The sequence below is a fragment of the Harpia harpyja genome, chromosome 4 (assembly GCF_026419915.1).
Source record: "Harpia harpyja isolate bHarHar1 chromosome 4, bHarHar1 primary haplotype, whole genome shotgun sequence".
NCBI lineage: Eukaryota > Metazoa > Chordata > Aves > Accipitriformes > Accipitridae > Harpia > Harpia harpyja.
Window position 1 is genome coordinate 59,220,562 of NC_068943.1, and position 20,003 is coordinate 59,240,564.

Below are 20,003 nucleotides of genomic sequence, written 5' to 3' on the forward strand. Positions count from 1 at the left end.
GCTCCCCGGCCGCCCGCCGGCTAGGCCCGCCGGCGCAGGTGCCTCCCCGCCTCCGCCCGCGGCCGGGGGGCTTTCCCGGAGAGCGGCCGGGAAAGTTGAATTTTCCCGGGTGGCCTTTGTCTTTGCGGCCCGGGCGCTCCGCGCGGCGAGGGCCGGCGGGGGCGGCTTGGCCTGTGTGGGAGAGAGGAGGGGTGCCGACTTCGAGGCGTGGGGGGGGGAGTGCCGCCCGGTTCTCCCCTTTTTCTGCCAATTTACGTTTTGTATTTCCATAGTAACCCCCCGGTGGGAGACGGGCGGTGTCTGAAATCGGTGCCTGTGCCTGGCAGGGAGGCGTTGAGCCTGTGTGGAAGTGTCAGCGTTAAGCCAGGCTTTCCCGGGCCGCCCTGAGCACGGCTGTGGCGGCCCTCTCTCATATGGGCTCTCTCCCGCAGGTCACTGACGCCGTCCCCATGCTCTGAGACCGGGCAGTTTTCTGTACGATGCGACGGGGAGAGATATGACGACGGCCTCCCCGAGATCCTCCCGGCGTGTTCTCGCTAAGGTATGGCCAGCTCCTCCGGCATGGCTTTCGTAAGCGGTCGGCGCTGGTGCAGGGAAGTAAGGTTTGGAGCAAGTGTTTGGGGTTTTTCTCTGCAATGCTGGCACGTGGCGCCCAGGTTAACGGCAACCGGGATGGACTGGGATGTGGAGCGCTAAAGATTTGTTGGACCCAAAACCCATTTGGGATTGCGATGGTTCCCGGGTTTATAGACGATCCTAAAATTGTGTGCGTAGACAAATGTCACTTCTTACCTTTCCTTACTGTAATTTTTCAAACACGGTATGTCCTGTTGAGAGAAATACCCGTGTGTGTTTGTGAGATATCGACCTCCTGCACTCTCAACAAAAAATTGACTTTCTCTGACTGTCCAGTTTTGGCCTTAGTATTTCCTTGATTTTCCTTTCCTTCTCCGTAACATTCTCTAAATACTTAGGATTTTTGTTGCAGAACATTGAGCGATCCCAGATGTGTAAAGTACCTGTTTTAAAGTACATCAGAATATTTATTTGACTACAGATTTGCATTTGTGGGTTTTTTGAGAGTTTTAAAGCGCAGGTGGTGTATTGACTTTGCTGTCTCACCTGTACCCTATCAGATGGAGTCCTGAATGAGAAGAAGTTCTATGGACTTCCACGCAGCTGTGGCCCTGTGCAACCACAGCTGCTTTGCAATCTTGTGAAAAAATGCTCTTACTAAAAAACCTGACTGCAGTGTGTTAATTGTTGTAGTGGCTGTAGTAATTACTACTTTAGCCTGAGAGCCAGTGTGACTCCCAAACTGGGAGACAAAAGCTATAGTTCCCTTGAAATCCTCTGGGCATAGGATGGTGCTTCTGTTGGATAGGAAAACAATGCCTGAAATGAACTAATTGACAGGAGATCTACGGCTGTCTAAGCAAAAGCTGCTGTGCATCATGTGGGCAACCTCACCAGTGAGGTCTGAAGGCTGCACGCTGAGAAGCAGCTCTACCTCTCCCATCCCATTTGTCAGTAATAGGATCTGTCCTGGGTGTCCCTGTGTCTTCAGTACTGTCTTTCGCTGTAGTAGGAGTCTGGTGCATGCGTGGAGGAATTTTGCCTTCCTGTTGACAGCACAAACCTCATGGGAGGAGAAGGGGATGTACGTTTCCAAGGTTGAACAGGAATATTGTTTGCCTGAGAAGTGTCAGGAGCCACTAGAGAGAGTGAAGAAAGCAGTCTGCAGACTTGTTCTTTGGCAGTTTGAGTGGGAAGAAGTTGAGAAATGGAATCATGTAGGTATTGTTTCTTCTTTTGGGGCAGTGACTCTGTGTAGAAGCCACTTCCGCTTTCCTTCTTCATACTTTTGGGGAAATTAGGAGCTGCGAGTTTCTCAAGAAGAAGAGTGAAGGGCCGTGAACATCTTATCATCGTTCCATTTGGGAGGCTCAGTTTTCTTTTGGTTTGTGTTACTTTTTTTGTCCTTTCTTTTTTTTTTTTTTTTTTTTACATTTTATTTTGTTTATTCCTTGTCTTATTTTATTAATGTTGCTTAAAGAGAGAAAGGGTAAGCATGAATGGATGTTCTACATGTATATTTCTGGGCCTCATATGATTAAGTCCAAAGAAATATTTACCAGCACATCTAAGATTTGTCTTCCCCATATTTATAACTTTTTGCACCCACTTCACCTAGGTGCTAGGTTTTAAAAAAAGATGCGAGTATTCTTTTCAAAAGGTAAAAAATCCTTAATGTATTTCTCTGCTAGTCAAAAATGGCAGATCCATTTACTGATCAGATGTTCCAAAATACTCATCTTTGGATGGAGAAGCAGCTAGGATATTTCGCCTATTAATCTGGTTCTTAAAGCAAAAAAAGGAGCCACTTTAGATGTGCATGTATGTGTGTTTAAGATAGGTTATTAGAGTTGGAGTAGCATATCTGGTGCTTTGCGATATGGCAGAGAGTTCCCATCAGTTTTACACAGTTACTGTAAGCAGCGGTGTAAGACCTTCCTTTTGTTTTTTGGCATTCTAAGTGTAACATAGCCATACTGTTTTTTACGTTTATAGAAATATTTATTCTTCTTATAAATGGAAGCTATTTGAGGGATTAAAAGGAAGTGACGTGAATAGAGGTGATCTGTTTCATTTGATCTTCTGTTGGGCAGGTATTAACACCACAAGAACTGTCAACAAACACGGGTGGCACTCTTGTTGCTCACCAAGGTAAAGTTTGGATGGTCTTGTTTGCAGAGTACTTGCCCTACAGAGTGACATACTGCCTCCCACTAGTGGACTGGCATCCTATGTCAAGACCACTTGATAAGACTTGTTATGAGGTATGCTGTGCCTGCTTTTCGATAATGCCTGGTTTCAGCTTTTTGCATAATGTCAAAACTTAAATATTTTTATTTGGCTCTTTCATAGCTACTTGCAGTTGTTGGGGCTTTGGTAAGGCTTTGGAAAGACATGATTCTCATGAAAAATCACATTTTTAGAAAATTAGTTTCAGATTAACAAATTGAGCCTAACCCTGCTGACAACAGCAAGTGGAGAGCCTGCACATGGAAACTTGCTCTTGACTCAAATTGCCATGAGCTTCTGTCGAACTCCTTTCATGAAGTTAGGACCTTAGCGTTACAATTTTTGCTCTGGCTGCACAGTTCTTCTGCCTTTCCTCAAAATGTCACTTCTCTGTGGTCTCTGCCTTGGACAGACTTCTAGCTGGAATGCCTGCTGGGGCTCCTTGATCTTTGCTTAGCTGCATGTACCTCTGTGGGGCTATATGAGATGCTCATATTTCACAATTTTCCAAGGGGATAATGCACACTGTAATGCTGGTGCCTGAAAAAAAACCCAGAGTACAAAAAGATTTCACTCTCATCCTGTGTGATAGTGTGGGCAACTAACCACAAGGCCTTTTCTTCTCTGATGTACATTTTTACTGCTTTGTTAGTTGTTTCTGAATGATTCTACCACCCCTGGCATGGAAGAACTTGATGCATAATGACCTACGTAGCTGTAGGAAGGTCTGTTCCTCAAGCACAGAAGCTGCCTTCTGATTTCAAATTTGTGTTCAGCATTGGGAAGTCAAGTTTCCAGATGAGAGGAAGGGCATTTGGTACGTTGAGTATATCACAGATGTTTCATTTAATTGTTTTATTCAGATACTGAATAAAAGTGAAATATTACTTTTAAGATAGTTTGTCTATAGAGAGATAAATTCCTTTCCAATTTTTGACAAAATGTTTACACTTGTGTAGTATTCTAAACAACTTGTGCATACATGCATTCAAATAACATATTATTCAGTGATGGGGGCTTTTTGGGGTAATTTTTTCAGAGGATCTTATTCTTGTATTTAAAGAACTGAAGCTCAAGTAAAGCTTTTTTGCTTTTTTTTTTTTTTTTTTTTTTTAAATCTACTGTTCAGGTGACTTCAGCTGGAGAGGGCAAAAGAAACTGGTACAAAATGTAATAATATGAAAGTCAAATGCTGTTTTACCCTGGCCTTGTGGTCTACCCACAGTGCTTTGCAGTGGGGATGCAGCTGTCCTGTTCTTTCTTTGTAGTCAGATTACTTTTTTTTCATGCCTGTTTCCCCATTTGAGGAGAGCATTTTGAGATGGCGTTATGAAAGAGACGATTTAAGGGGAGGGTGGTGGCATTACTCTTTAAGCTATTCAAGTGGTCTTGCTTTTCCACAGTCCCCATGCTGCAGTTTGCTAAGAAAGTAGTGCAGTCTGGCTCAACCGGCACTGTCCAAGGAATTACAGAATATGCTGGATCATTAACAGTATGTGTGGCTAAGCAGGGCTGATGAGAAATGCAGATAACTCTTACATAGCTTCCTTGTCAGGTTGCTTTCATCCCAGAAAGGCTAATCTGGATGGTCATCACTCATGCTAGCTTTGCAGAGAAGGTACACCCTCCAGGTGGGAACATGAGATTTGGGATCCTATTAAAAGATGTGTGGAATGCACTAAAAAACATGTGTGTTTATGAATACAAATGTATGTATATTTATTAGGCTGTCAGAAAGGCTGGGCTGACACAGGCTCCTCTCCAAGTTGTGTAAGGAGATCTGATGTTGGAGTGTGCACCAAATGTAGATGGCTTGCCATGGGGACAAGTCACAGCTCTCCTCTGACTCTAGCCTTGTTGTCCCCCTGACAATCATCTTCCTACTCTAAAATCCCAGGGTGGAAATCGGTGTTCAGAAAAAGCTTGGGTTAGCAGAACAGCTTCTGCATTCTTAACCTCATTCTCTGAAACTCCTTAAACATTTCTGCTGAAAGCTAACCTTCTTGGCTCCCCTGCTGAAAGAGGGATGTCTGTCTTGGGGCACAGGGACAACCATGGAAATTTGAGCCCAAGGAATTAGCTGGTTGAAAGAAATTGAAAGCTTGCGTTAGTCCAGGCTGGTTCACATTGTCTTACAAAGGTGGTGTATACTTTGATCATACCATGGTTTCCTTGTCACAGGGTTAAATCCTGCTGATTTAGCAAAAAGAGCAGTATAATAATAGAGTGGGAAAGCTAACAGAGTAAATATATTAGACCAATAACAGACATGTTGTTGGCTCTTGAGGTCCTGGAAGGAATCCCTTGTGCATTTTACTCTTGTAGTTATGTTTCGGGTATCCATTTTCTTTAATAAGTATCTTCGGTATTTATCACTTGTTCTAGAAATGGTGAAATATTTTGATTTGGCATGACTTGTGGGTGGCTTCTGATGGTTTTCTATTCCAAAGGGTATTGGGTATCCAGAACAGTACTTTCAAATGCTTTGATTTCACTCTGTTGTTGCCAGACAAAGCCATGAAAAGCAGCAGGGACTTTAGCATGCCATTCATGTTCACAGAGAAACTTATCGTTGCCTTACCTTTGGGATGTGGAGTGTACTTCTTGATAATTACCTAGTGGTGTCTGAGTGTGGCTCATCGTGGACAGTGTGGAATACTTAAAGGAGAACTTGCTCAGTGTTGTGTGGTCAGTGGAAGTCCTGGGCACTTAGTGTCTCTTCTCAGATGTCACTATTTTTGAAGCCAAAATAGAGTTTGGAGAGCAGATTCTATGAATTGTATGAATAAGGGCTGGAGCTAATAAGGTCCATGTTCCTGGGTGCCCCTAGTAGTACCAGGTAACTTATCAAAACTACCAATTTAACTCGAAGGTAATTACTAGTATGTTGTAGATTTATTTTCATTTGGGAGGGAGAGCACAGAGACAGGAGAAATATGTGTCTCTAGTGCATAAATTGAGACTTACTTCAGGATTGTGCTGGCTTCATAAATTCTAATTTGTATTGTTAATACAAATTACAGCTTTACAAACCAAAGTGTGCGCACATGAAAATCCCCAGTAAAAATGCTTAACTCATGTAAATCTGTTACCTTAAATAGGAAATAGAAAATTGGTTGATAATGCTAATGGAAAACTGCCCGAAAATGAGGAAATACAAAGTTAAGATCAACGAATAGGTGAGGTTTAGTTTGCACCTTCTCTAACATTGTGTTTATATAGAGATAATACTGGATGTAGTGAAGGCTTATGATCTGAAAAACAAAGTGTGCGGCTAACGCTCAGAATACAGAAAGGCAGTTTCTGATGAACTTCATGCAAGTCTTAATACAAAAACAAGCACATGCTCAAGAGTTATAACCGTTCTGTGCAATTACTTCTGAGTAATAAGCTTTGTTGTGTTACTCTTCTAACTGCTAAAACCTTGTTTATGAAACTCGAGTCATAGTGTAGTCATCACAGGAATAACTTCTTAAAATTCATGTGATTAATATGTTACTAACTGTGCAGGTCTTCTACTTTGCTGACTGTACAGTATCCAAGCATGTGGTTATTACATTTGTCATCATGGTCATTTCATTCCATGCTGTACCTTATACAACTGTGTCATATCATAGTTGCTGAGCGTGTTACTGAACAAGAATTTTTTTTAAAGATGAAGCTGTAAGATTGTTGAATATAAAATACTAATCTTCATGTGTTCAGACTGTAAGAATACCATAAATTCAAATAATCAAAGCTATTTTCATTGGTGTGATGGTTGATTTTTTTTAAAAAAATTTTTTTTACTGTTTAGCTTCAGTAATATTAAGTCATTACAGTGACAGTGTAATTTAATGTCATTTTTTTTTAAACTAAGGAAATTAATAGTGTGTGCAAAATAGATTTAATATATTGAAGGCATGTTGCAAATATAGCTGTAATCCTGTAAGTATTTCTGTCATTACTCTTGTATCTAACCCCTCAAGTTTTTTTCATTGCATTAATTTAATACATGTTGCTAGACAAAATGTGAATAAATTATGGCGATTACTGGAGAGAACAGAGTTAATCTAACCCGGTTTTAATTGTATATCATTTAAATATTGATGTCATTAAGTTACGTAGTTGCATATTCTTGTTGCTGCACATATGCTTTTCTAAGTAGGAGGCTCAGGGGACTCACTGTTTCATAATTCATTCTGCACAGCTTGTGCATTTAACTACATTTACCTGCATTTCACTTGCATTTAAAGTTGAATGAGTTAAAATATTCTGTAGCCATTTTGTTCTCTGTTAACACTGAGTTTCATTTTTCTGCTATGTTTAAATGAGCAAATTTATACATTGTTGCATATTTAAAAATGCTGACTCAGAAGACTAGTGTTAGATTAATTTGTCTATAAAATATTTAGTAGTGTAGCACAAGGAACGGCTGTTGGTGAACAAATGAAACCATTTTTCAGTTGTGTGCAGGGTTAGTGTACACAGAAGGGCTCAGGTGTAGGGCAGGATTTTTGTCTTCATATAGACTTGTCACATATTCCTTTGTAATTCGAATTTAATTCAGGTAATTCTGTCCAGTCTTCTTTCTCTCTCTGAAGCTATCCTTACTTGACTAATTTAAGGACTGCAGTCTGAGGAATGCCTGGTTTTGGGCAGTACAGATGGGTTTATTCCTGTGCAAATGTGGCTGTTCATTGAGGTTAATTATCCATAAGGTGCTGACTTACAAGGCTACTAGAATAGCTGTTAACTATGAATAATTTAGTACAGCATCATACTGCGTGCCACTTAAGAAGGCCTTTGCCTGAGAATCCTTATATCTTGTTGAAAAACACTCAATAGTATGAAGGTTACTGCTTGCAGTGATATTTTATTGTACTCTTTTCATTCTATTTTAAGATTTGTCAGTGTACAAAGGCAAAGTGAATATTTTATGGTGATAAGTAATAAAAATACCTGTGCAAGTGTAGGTATAGTTTGGTTTTGAAAAGCTGAGGTATTGAGCTAGACTTTAGTGTTAAATTGTCTTTTAAATTTATTTAAAATCTTGGACTGGCATAATGCAGTTAGCATTTTCTTCACTGAGATTTAAGTAGAGACAATTCACATCTTAGAATATACTTTTAGGCAATACTTGATTATGGGGAAAGGAGAGAGAGATGTCTTGTACTCATGCTAGCAAGAGTACAAGATTTCAGTGCTTTCTATGAATTGCCTTAGTTGCTCATACATCTGGCTAGAGCAGACTGTGTCTCATATTACAGAGGCTTTTTCACGAGAAAAACTGCAAATACAGAACTTTGAAGCAGTTTGAAGTGCGGATAAATTTACCGTACGCCTTTAGGAGACTTGATCATTATAACTTAGCACTGGATGTGTTTTTTAAGAATGCTAAAATGATAGTGTTTTGTCATTATCATAAACTAGATTTTTCACAAAAACACCCCAAAACATTAGGGAAGAGCTTTATGAAGAAAGAAGTTGCTTTGGAAATGTCAAGGGAAGAACGTAAGAATATGAACATGCAACAGAAGTAGTAGAGAAAAAGTTTTCTTTGGGACTTTTTGGGGAGACAGACTGATGCTTTACGGTATTTAAGGAAGGTCTGTCAGATGTCTGGAAAGGTTTTTTCCCCTTTCTGACTACTTCCAGATTTCCATTAGCGCTCCCATTCTCTACCCCTACTGTTAAGTTTTTCTAGTATAAGAAAGAAAGGAATCCCCTCCAGAGAAAACCTGGGAGACTGATGTTCAGTCCTTGTGCAACATTTTTAGAAAGGGTTCTGCCAGTCTGTTTTTTACCTCTTTTAAAAGTCACTTTTAAAAATACAGTGGAAGCACATTATCCTCCTTGTCTTGCTGCGTTGTTGGATAGAAAGGGAGAGAGGTAAGTGAACATCAGGAATGGTACCCAGTGGGCAGAGTTCTGACCAGAATACATGTTTGTTAGTCATTGTGGGCCTGTTCATTGGGGTGCTCTGTTATAGCTGTACGTATCTTAACTCATCTTTAGAATTGTTTTGTAGGATACTTCCAACCTCATTTAGAAAGTAGAACTTTTTTTTTCTTTTCCAAATGAGATTTGCTGTAATACATGTGATGCTGTTAGAAGTTGACGTGGTGACGTACAGTCATCCCTTGGTGCCTGCTTCAGCAATTGAAGATAAAATAGGCCTTTTATCTTTTTGTGCTCCTTCACAGGGTAGTAAGTAATTTAGGTGTCCCTTAAGGGTTGGTAGTTAAACGCTAAGATCTTGCTAGATGTGTTTATTTCTCCTTAAAGGCGAGGATTCAGATCAGTCCCTTTGAACAGGCACTCTTTGAGCTGTACCTTATGGGGATGTTTTAATAAACTCTCAAACCTCTAATAGTTCTGCAGTTTACTACTGACTCAACTGATACTTTGATGGAAATGCAGCTTTGTTTACAGATGGAAAGAACTCATTATGTTGTTCAGCCCTGGCATAAAATTTTTAAGGCTGTTTATTTTCAAATTGGGAGCTTAAAATTCAACTGAAAATTAGTAGGACTTTCCTTACTCCCGAGCTTTTTGATCTACATTTTAATTGTCGTCTTTCTGCAAATACTTTTTATGCTGAAATAAACTGTAGCTTACTTTAGTAGGCAGCCATGAAAAGTTGAATTGTCAATTTTCCTGATTCAAGTGATCAAATGTTCTATGCATAGTATGTGTTCGTGCTTTTCTGGTATGCTCATGCTCTTCAGATTCTGATTTGTCTGAAATCCAATTATTTCAATTACTATAAATCATTAATGATATATTGTATCTGTGGGTAGCTGTTGCTGGGCTTGTCTGAATCATGAACGTAGGTTGCAGACCTCCTCCTCTCGAAAGGAGCGCAACAAAGTGAGGGGACAGAATATCCCACCTGCACCCGTTACCTTTTTCACTGCAGCATGTAACGCACCGTGGTTAAACCTTGCAGAGCGTGGCGTGCCTTTGCAGACATCTCACAGGATGCTCTGCCCATGTCTCGAGTAGAGCAGTTGTAGGAAGCCTCTTGGAGGTGGGCATGGGCAGCTTTTGTGAGCTCCCTCTGCTGTGGTTATGCACCAGTCTTCAGGCTTTCAATCCTGGCCTAAGGCCATCATGCAGATGGGGTAGTTTTTCTGAGAGTTGTCTTACTGCTACTAGTTGCTGCTTTATGAAGCAGTTCTTTGAAGACTGAGATCATTTGTCTCTCTTTCCTTGCCCTGCCTGGGCTGTCATGGTTGTTGTGGAGTGGCAGCCCCCAGGACAGTAGAAGCACTGTGGGGGCTAGAAGCAAAAGGTGATCTGCTCCCTGCAGTCACCAAAGATAGTAGGTAGGAGGGCAGAGGAGGTGGAAGGCTCAGTGTTGGTCTACCAAAGCTTCCTGATGCCTGTGAGGAAGTTCTGCTGTGAATGTATGCACTATGGCTGTGATAGTTAGGCAATAGAAGGGAAGAAGTGCCTGAAAGACTTCTCTTTTTTTAAACGTATGATTTTATTGGTGTTGCTTGCAAGAACGAGCTATCCTCCAAGCCTAGAGGTGTGGGAGGAAACAGACTATGAAGTTACATTCTGCCTTTTCTTGTGTGTGTTTAAAATAAACTTTCCCCTGTTGCTGTTGAAATGTGTCAGTTAAAATGTTGCAGTTAAAAAAAATACTATGTAGCTGATGGAGTGTCATTGTTTTGATACACTCTGTAACCAGAACTTTATTAAAACCTTGATATTTATTGTTTCTTACTTAGCTTTCATCAAGTGGTGATTTTATGCAATGGCATCAAGCCACAGTTCTTCACCAGTGCCTCAGTCAAACAGCAGTGATGCTTTCTTTAAAAAGGAAATGGACACCACGAAACGCTTTCGACCTGTGCAGTCACTGCCTGATGTGTGTCCCAAGGAACCTACAGGTAATGTTGGTGTTCCAGGAGAGTGAAAATGCAGTTAGATTTGCCAATCCATTTACAATTGTTCAGTCAAATTTTCTCGTATACTAGATGTAGTGTACTAAGCCGTAGTCTTATTTCAAAGTATGCTGTAATTCTGTTTTATACCACCCAGTGTCCCTTTGGAGCAGTGGGAAAGCTTTCCTATTTGCAGCTTGTTTTTAGATGTCCGCATTATAGGTGGGATCTTGCTTGTGTGATTCCACGTTATAGCTATGATCCATACCACATGCAAGAAGAGGGTATATTCTGTCAGAGCCTGTAACAGACCTGTCCAGCGTGCTTGGAGTCTAGCTGCATTACTTCTGTGAAACACCCCAGCCCTCTTGCAGTAGGAAGTAAGAGACCAAGACCTGTCTCTAGCACTGTCATAAGTCTCTAATGCTATCCTAAACCCAGGTTTTGGTCACGGTTACAGTTGCTGTGGTATACCGAAGCTTAGTTTATAAAAAGGAGTAGGTGGGGTGGGATCTTAAGAGTTACGAAATATAATGCTAATGAATTTCAACTGTCATTCCAATTGAGTTCAGATTATTAAAAATATGTTTGTGGTTGGAATTTTTTTCTCTTCAGTAGAAGCTAATGTTGTTGAGCTAAATATATTTAATGAGAGTGAATACACCACTGTGTTTACAACTCGTGTTGGTTACTCTGATAAAAGAAATGCAAGTTAAAATGTTGTAGAAGGAGAATATCATGTGTCTTTTGGATAGATAATTATGATCCACTATGTAACTGTGAAAACATGGTTTGCTTAAGAACCACATTTTGGGAAAAATACAACTTTCAGTTTCTCACCTTAACAAACTGTCTTGTCTTTTGTGCTGCAGGCGATCCTAATAATTTATGTGACAGCCCATCTCTAGTTGTGGATCAGCACAGATGGACTATTTATCATTCCAAAGTCAATCTCCCAGCAGCATTAAATGATCCTAGGTTAGCAAAAAGGGAATCTGATTTCTTTACAAAAACATGGGGAGTGGACTTTGTGGACACTGAAGTCACGCCTTCATTCTACCTCCCACAGATCACCAAGGAACATTTTGCATTATACCAACAGGAAATCACTCCGGTAAGAACCCAAAATATGATGCACATAGTACTAGGGGCCAGAAAGAGATTTGCGTTCCTTCTTCTAATTAGAGAGTGTCGCTGCTAGTAGTCCATCATACAGTTAGCTGATAATTAATTTGCTCTTCACTACTTGTTGGCTCCTCATTAGGTATTTCTTGTTTTATAATCTCAGTATTCGTAGTGTGGAAAATGCTGTCTAAATTCTCTCTAGGCAATTTCATATTTTTTTTTCATTTGTATTTCTGAATATTGAGCTCTGTACCAGGGCTTACAGTTCATATTTATTCTTTCTGATTATTAATCCTTTTTGTGTAAGGACTGTTTAATGATTGGGCTCTACAGTGCGATATAACATTTTCAGGCCTTTGGATCAAATATCAAACATGACTATGTGCTGCAAGGATTGGAGATATTTTTTTAAGAGTCCCTAATTTAAACATTTATACATGAAGTTCTTAAACTATAAATAGGCCTATTATCTCAATGATTTCTTTTGTAACAGGAAGGTTTAAGCTACATCTAAGGACACCAGGACCAGTAGGAGACTTCTACAAACTCTTAAAATACAGGTGTCAGTAAGTATGTATGTAGCTTTTTTTTTTGTTGGTTTTTGTTTTTTTTTGTTTTGTTTTGTTTTTTAACTGAAAGATCATGTAGAAGTCTCCCACTGTTTTCTGCTTCCTTGGTTTGTAACTTTCTTATTTTTTTGCTGGTACAGAATTGGCTGCAGGAAGTGTTACTTGTGTAAATCATAGTTAAAGTATGTGAAAGTGAATTGTCTGTAACTGAACTATTACCATTAGTTCACACATTAAACATTTAAAACGTTTAAGAGCTTATCCGTTAAAATTAGTGTGTAATGCAGTGACTGCTAGATGAAAGAAGATTTTGGGAAGAGGGAACTGACCCGTGATGTAGCTTCTAGCAGAGATCTAGGTAGCATCTGTGTTCTTTAGAAACGTAATTTCTCACCACTATGGTCTCTGGTGTTGTTTACACCTGTAGATAAAATCTGAAGCTCAGCATGACGAAACAAGATACGTGGTTTCAGCAAGGTACTCGTTAGTAAGATGTGGAAGCAATTTCTAGTTTGCTTTGATTTAATTTAGCGATGAAAAAGCATTCATTGCATGTTAGTGTAATTTCTGGATTAGACAGCAAACAAATGTTTGGATATGTAATTAGAATTTATCTATGGTTATATCTCATATGTAGAGAAGTTATTATACCTCTTTAATAACTTTTGTCTTCATTTTCTCTTGAGATGTAAAGATACAGGAAAAAAAATAGCATATTGACTACAGGTTGAAATTTTTGGTACCTTTCACCTGGACAAACATCATCTGAGCTTTTAAGAGGAAAAAAATTCTACTGTGTACTATTGTGAACTTGTCAGAATTATTTAGTGTAACACAGTTATGTTTCACTGAAAATGTTCCAAATGTTCTGTTTCAAAGAAAAAAATTCTTTTTTTTAAGCCTCAGAATAATTCTTTAATATATTTTCTCTTTTACAGAGAGAGAAGGTTCATGAAAGATGCAAGAATATTTGTACTCCTAAAGATACCTTCAACAGGACTCTATTACACACCCATGGTACAGTCAAAGCCTTCCTTTAGTCGTTAAAAAGTAATTTCTTTTTGTATCAGTATATTCTAGCATTCAATAGTGAATGCTATAACATACTGATCATCTCCTTTACTTGCTTGAGGCTTCATGTGCAATAATAGCTGCTGATGATTTCTTTGTAACAATAATTGAAAACCCAGACATGGTTGACTAGAAGTATTCATGACCACTGCTGATATTTTATAGGCCAAAATGCTTGTGATACCTGCTCTTAAACTTTTCCTTGGCGTGTTTGCATTCATGGCAGGTCATTATGTCCCTGGCAGTGTTTTCTTTAACTTCCTTTTATTTAAGATCTATTGAAACTGTCGCATCAAATTTCTAGCAGCTGTTGACTTTGTAGTGAAGAATGGCAGTACTGTGTCATTCCTGTCACTCTGCCGTGAGGATCATGGAATGGCTGAGGTGGGAAGTGACATCTCAAGATGGTCTAGTCCAAACCACCTGCTCAAGCAGGGTCAGCTATGGGAGGACAGTGTCCGGTTGGGTTTTGAATTTATCCACGGATGGAGATTACACAACCTCTCTAGGCAATGTGTTTCAGTGTTTGACCACCCTCAGAGTAAAAGTGTTTCCTTATGTTCAGATGGAATTTTTCACGTATCAGTTTCTGCCCATTGCCTCTTGTCCTGTGACTGGGCACTTCTGAGAAGAGCCTGCTCTGTCTTCTTTATACCCTCTCATCAGATATTTTAAAACATTGATAAGATCCCCCCTGAGCTTTTCCAGGCTAAACAGTCTCAGCTCCCTCAGCCTCTCCTCCTATGAAAAATGCCCCGGTCTCTTAATCATCTTTGTGGCCCTTCACTGGACTCGCTCCAGTATGTCTAGGTCTGTCTTGTACTGGGGAGCTCAGAACGGGACACACTGCTCCAGATGTCTCACCAGTGCTGAGTGGAGAGGGAGGATCACCTTGCCTGAACCTGCGGGCAGTGCTCTGCTTAATGCAACCCAGGATGCTTTGCTGCAGGAGTGCACTGCTGGCTCATGGTCTGTTATCTGCCAGGACCCCAGGTCCCTCTCTACAGGGGTGCTTTCTAGCCGCTATACCCCTAGCGTGTAATGGTGCCTGTTATTCTTGTCCAGGTGCAGGACTTTGCCTTTTCCTGTGTTGAACTTTGTGAAGTTCCGCTCTGGCCAGTTCTCTGCTTAATATTTCTCTGATTACTGTTAGCAAAGACTACCTGACAAACTTTTTTGGTGTCCGCACCTGTAGCAAGGCTGAATTTCAAGATTTTATGGAAATGGTTCAGCTAATATGAAACTGGACAAGGAAGGCGAGAGGCAAAATGAAAAAGACAAGCGAAAGGAAAACAAACGCTCATAACCTGAAAGAAGCTTTTAATATTTAATTTATTTTAATATATTTTCTCAGAAACGTTAGCATAAAAGGGTTCATTTGCCAATCACTGTTTGATCAGGCTTGTCTGTATCAATGTCTACAGTTAATGCAGCAAGAAGCATTCAGTAGTTTCCTCCTTTTGATTAAGTTCTTTCAATCGGCTTTCTTCCTCCTTTTCCACGCAAAAGGAAGCCCTTCTGTAGGGTTTCTCTGTGATTGGTGTTATTTTGGAATAGCCGTTCCTGAATGAGTCTGTTTGTGGCACATACTGCAAAATAAAAGTACCTTCTTCAGGCTTAGCTTAATCCATTTTGAAAGCGTCTTTTGTTTTTAAAAAGAGAAAATTACTGTCACCAAAGTAACTGGGAGCTTCTTGGGTAGATGGACAGCTCCTGGTAGAAGCACCATTTGGTAAACTGAAAGTATTTTCTATAATTTCTTTTGTTAGCGTTGCCTGTCTTCATCTAACTCCAGCCCGCAAGACTTGGCCTTTCACTTCCATAAGAGTTGGTCTGTCCAAAGATCGAGAACAGCAGGGTGATTCCTAGGTTGCCTTTTGTATTGCAATACAAATAAAGTAAGAACCAAAGAGGGAGAGAAATGTGGGAGGTAATGCTGATGTAGCGCTTACCATGTTTCTCAGGGATGAGTAGACCATCCAGCTGAGGTATGGGCTTGTTGCTTTTAAATTCCTCACCTTTTTTGGCCTCCAATGTGCCCCCTCTTCATAATGCACACTATGTTAATGAGTAGGAGAGGAAAAGGGGGTTTTGGCTGAACCACAAAAGTCTGAATTTGCCTTTTCTTCAAGTTCTGCTGGGGTACAATGATGCACCTCTTTTCCCATCTCAACTCTCTTACCCTCTGCAATTGTCAGGTCAGCTTACTTCAAGGGAAGGGCTGTTTCTGTGCTACTTGCTCAGTGTGCTTGGGACTTTGTCCTGAGCCCTTGTTCGTCTTTTTTGCCAACCTTTGTGCATCCATCCTCCAAGTGCTGTGCAGAAGTGATTATATGGGCAGCTTCAATTTGGAGCATTAAAATTGGGGTGATATTAGAGGGATCTTTTACTGGCCCTTGCCAGTTGATTGAACAGTGCATTGAGGAATGTGAAGTGCTAAATAGATTGCTTTGTATGACTAACATTTTCACTGTCAAAGCAGCCAAGTCTGAGCACCTTTGAATACTCTGAGCATGAGACCCAAACTAGAAAGGACAACAGAGTGTTTGAAAGAGTATTTCAGGTTGGAAGGGACTTTAGAAGGTCTTTACTGCAACTGCCATCTCAAAGCCAGCTCAGCTGTGAGCTCAGGCCAAGCTGTTCAGGGCTTTATCCAGTTGGGCCTTGAAAACCTCCAAGGATGGAGAGTACCTAGCCCCTCTGGGCAACCTGCTCCAATGCTTGATTGTCCTCATGGTGGAAAAAGGTTTTCCTCGTGTTCAGTCAGAACATTTCATTTCAATTTATAACCGCTGTTCCATGTCCGCCCCTTGTGAGGAACCTGGCATTGTTGTCTTGAAAACTTCCTCATAGGATTTAATAGTGTTCAAAGTAATTGTTTTCCATTGTTTGCTCATGAATAATTACTTGTATTTTGTTTAATTTTAGATAAATCCAGGACAGATCTGGAACAAGTACCTAAGGTATGATTCCTGTGCACTCTAAGCTTTTATAAGGATTTCTCACATGTAGTCTTGAATATATGAATGTACTCTCTTCTTTGTAGAGATTTTATGCAAGCTGATTACTTGAACTGATTCTCAAGAGGATCTACAGTGCTCAGAATTTAAAAAGACTAAGAACAATGTGCTTTTTCTTTCTTTTTTTTCTTGTTTGTCGTTTCCCATGGTCTTTCTCTTACTTAAAGTAGAATACAAATGTCATTACTTTCTTCATCTTTAATAGTTAAAACCTCAGAGCTGGGCAAAATTAGCAAGTCCGTGTTCTAGGAGAAAAGGGAAACTGAAGAGTTTGATAGAAGGTTGAATATTGCATAGTGTACAATTTAGCATTAGGTTTAACTCCTTGAATCCTTGAGCAAAGCCCTCTTGCATATATGATTGCAGCATATATGATGTGGGGGTTTTGTGACAGGTTGACAAGAGACACAACTCCAGATGCCTTTTCAGTCTGAGTAATTTTTTCTAGGTACATTAAGAAGTCAGAGTGTTAATATGGGTCAGCATCTCTGTGCCAGTCGTGTAGGCTGTTACTTGAATAGCTGTCACCACAGTGTTTAAAGTCCAGAAAACAAGAATGTTTGAGTGTGGTGTGATGCTATAGTCTCTGTTGAACCTTTTAAAATTACACTTCATAAATACCAGGAAAAGGGTACTACTGTCTGCTTGGAAGCTCAAGGTTTGTACCAGTTTTGTCAAGTAAAAATAATGTTATCAGAGAGAATTTTAGATTAGTAGTTCTCTAAGATGTGTAGTTAATGTTGCATGTTACTGACTCTTTCCATGACCAGCGTGTTTTCTGCATTGTGCTAAAGGAGATCAGCTTGAGGCTCTGTTCCCTCCCAGGCAACACTTGCTGCACCCTGATGTCTGGCTGGATCCTCAGTCTGGTAGAAGCTATGGCCCCAGAAATGAGCAGATCAGCAGTAGGATGCCCCCGCTATTGAAGAATTTTTGCTCTGATCCTTTAGAGGACCCACATGCAGTTTAATGCTACCTATGTTTTCACACACAGGATGTTTAGATCATCTTGGGTGCTTGATAACCTATGTAATTTTGGAGCTGTGCCTTCCACTTTTAGGAAGATAAGACTTTGTCAGATCACAGAAGGTTTTAAAGTGTAAATTGGTTGTAAGGTCTGGAATGAATTTGTTTGCCTGGATAAATGAAAATTTGGTTTTTGAAAATCAACAAATAAGGTCCCTGTTAGCTTCATGAGATGGGAGGTATGTTTAACTGGGGAGGAAAATGTAGGGGCAAGGGAGGCGCATTTATTTCTTTTGTTTTTCTGTTTCAGATTTTTATGAAACCAGATTTTGCCTTGGAAGATTCCTTAACATTTAATGCCGTTTTACCATGGTCTCATTTTAGTACTGCTGGTGGAAAAGGAAATCGTGATGCAGCTTCCTCCAAGTTACTTCAAGAAAAGGTACGACTTTGATACAAGATGTCGTTATCCATCACAGCTGCTAGTTACTACAAAGAAACTGCATTGCTACTGTTCTGTACTGTTTGTTGAGACATCACTGCTGTGGGCTTTGTTATCTCTCATTTTACATCAGGCTGCAGATTGTTAGTAAACAAGGCAGGAAGCATCTTACTGAAAGATTACTTTTTTCCCTACTAAATAAATCTATCTATCAAATCTGGAAAAAAGAAACTGTATATGGCTTAATAACTGGCTCTTCTTGACTGCTAAAACTTAGTGAAGCAGGTATATACTGGGAACTTCAGAGATGTGGAGCTGTTAGGGAGGAAGAGCAATTCTGTGAGAAGGGAAAGCTAAAGGTTGTACACTGTTTAAGCCTATTGCTTTCTCACATCTCAGGAAAACTCCAGATTCAAGGCACTGTGGTTTCTGTACTAAAAGAAATACTAAATCCTAAGGTTTTTTTATGTCAGGAGCTTCTTCTTACCTTTTTGTTGTCATGTCATCTGCACTGATCCATTTTTGCATTTCACAAAGGACTTGAGTGCATTGGACAGCATGAAAGCAGAGCTGTTTCTTTCATATTGGAAACAGAAGTCTTTACTTGGTCTTTTTTTGTGTTGTTGTTAGTTAGTTATGTAGTCATAGTGTACAAAATCCCATAATGAATCATTTTTATGGTATGAATACCTGTAAAATGCTTATAGAAAATCTGTATCATTTGGAGTCTGTTTTCTAACTTTAATTTTCCCTCCTGTTTAACCTATTAAAGCTTCTGGGAGCTTAGGGGGTAGGGAGAAGAAAAAATAATAGTAGTGAGGTGCCTTGAGAAAAAATAACATGAGATCCTCTGGAAGGTGTTTCCAAATTTCCAGGAGTTAGTCTTCCTGCTCTCCTGCCAGGTCAGGAGGAAGAGACAGGCTCTGCTGGAGGCTAACTTGATCCTTCATTGGGTTGTCCCCCCAACCTAAAGTTGGAGGAATGCTTCTTTGGAGTTTCTTGTGGCAGTTGCTGTCTGAAGATGAAAAAGCAGTGTCTGGCATATGCTTTAAACTCACAAAGTGTGCCTGGCAGCAGGAGGATGGACGCTCAACAGGGACTTTTTGTGAAGGAGACCCAGAGTCCTCTCTGATGCAGTGGAGTGAAAAGGCCTTGAATAGCTGTGAGCCACACTTCTTTGGAGAGGTGATACAAATACCTAAATAGTATAAAAAAGTTCTGTTGCCTCCAAAGCCACATGCCTGACAAATTACTACACTGCTTCATATTACTGAAATGGGCCCAGATTTTTTGTTTTAGTTTTTAAAGGCTCTGGACTGCACAAGGTTTACACTTACCACATGTAAATAGGCACTCTGCTGCCATAATTATCCTTAGCTCCAGGTGCCATTTTTCAACAGAATTTTGAAAAACCTGCCTTAAGCACACGTACTTAGGCTATTAGTGCTTTTTGGACTGCTGCTGATCTACTTGAACAATTTCCCCCCGACGTTTTTCTCTTCCTTACCTCCTTCCATGTCTTGCCCTACATTGGGACTGTAAGCTCTTTGAGGCAGGTACTATCATTTTGTTCTGTTTGTTCTACCTCACTTAGCATACTGAAGGGACTTGGGCCATCTGGTTGGTACAATCACATAAATAAATGATCATAATAACTCTTTCTCTGATTCCTATGTCCTAGTCTGTTTCACCTTTTCCTGTGGGCTAGGTATGTCTGCTGGTTGGTGGAGGATGTTTTTGATTAAACATATTACAAAAAAAGATGGGTTTGCATATTGTATAAATCCCCAGTGTTAAATACCTGCAGGATGAAAATAACTATAAGAAGGGAATGTTCTCCAGCTGATTTTCTTTCCATCTCGGGATGGGCCTTTTGAAATTCAGCATGAGGTTTGAGTGCTTGGCACCTCTTAGAAACCAGGTCATCTGAGTATTAGCATTCAGATGAGCATCCTAACGCTTCAGTCCTTTGTGTTTGCATATTCAGCATAAGCCAGAACACAGAGCTTTTACAGCTCAAATAATCAGGCCAACCCAGTGGTCTGGTAAGTGGTCGACAGAGAACTTGAATTTCAGATTCTAAACATGTAGGCATACTCCGTCTCTGGGACTCCCACAGTGCCTAATA

The 20,003-nt window shown here is 40.1% G+C and overlaps 1 protein-coding gene across 5 annotated transcripts in view; it reads left to right on the forward strand.

Moving 5' to 3' along the window:
• Positions 1-419: 419 nt before the first annotated feature.
• The window catches only part of VPS54 (VPS54 subunit of GARP complex), a 53,599-nt gene continuing 34,015 nt past the window's right edge, over positions 420-20,003 (forward strand). Inside the window, exons 1-7 of one of the 5 annotated variants that reach the window (XM_052784221.1) lie at positions 491-541; positions 4,361-4,436; positions 10,527-10,688; positions 11,752-11,796; positions 13,315-13,393; positions 16,376-16,410; positions 17,744-17,875. In XM_052784221.1, coding sequence (XP_052640181.1) covers positions 4,404-4,436; positions 10,527-10,688; positions 11,752-11,796; positions 13,315-13,393; positions 16,376-16,410; positions 17,744-17,875 — 486 coding nt within the window. In that variant the 5' untranslated portion in view covers positions 491-541; positions 4,361-4,403. Of the gene's footprint in view, positions 542-2,765; positions 2,841-4,360; positions 4,437-10,526; positions 10,689-11,554; positions 11,797-13,314; positions 13,394-16,375; positions 16,411-17,743; positions 17,876-20,003 lie in introns of those variants that run through there. The other 4 variants (XM_052784217.1, XM_052784220.1, XM_052784219.1 and 1 more) reach the window with 4 other exon arrangements.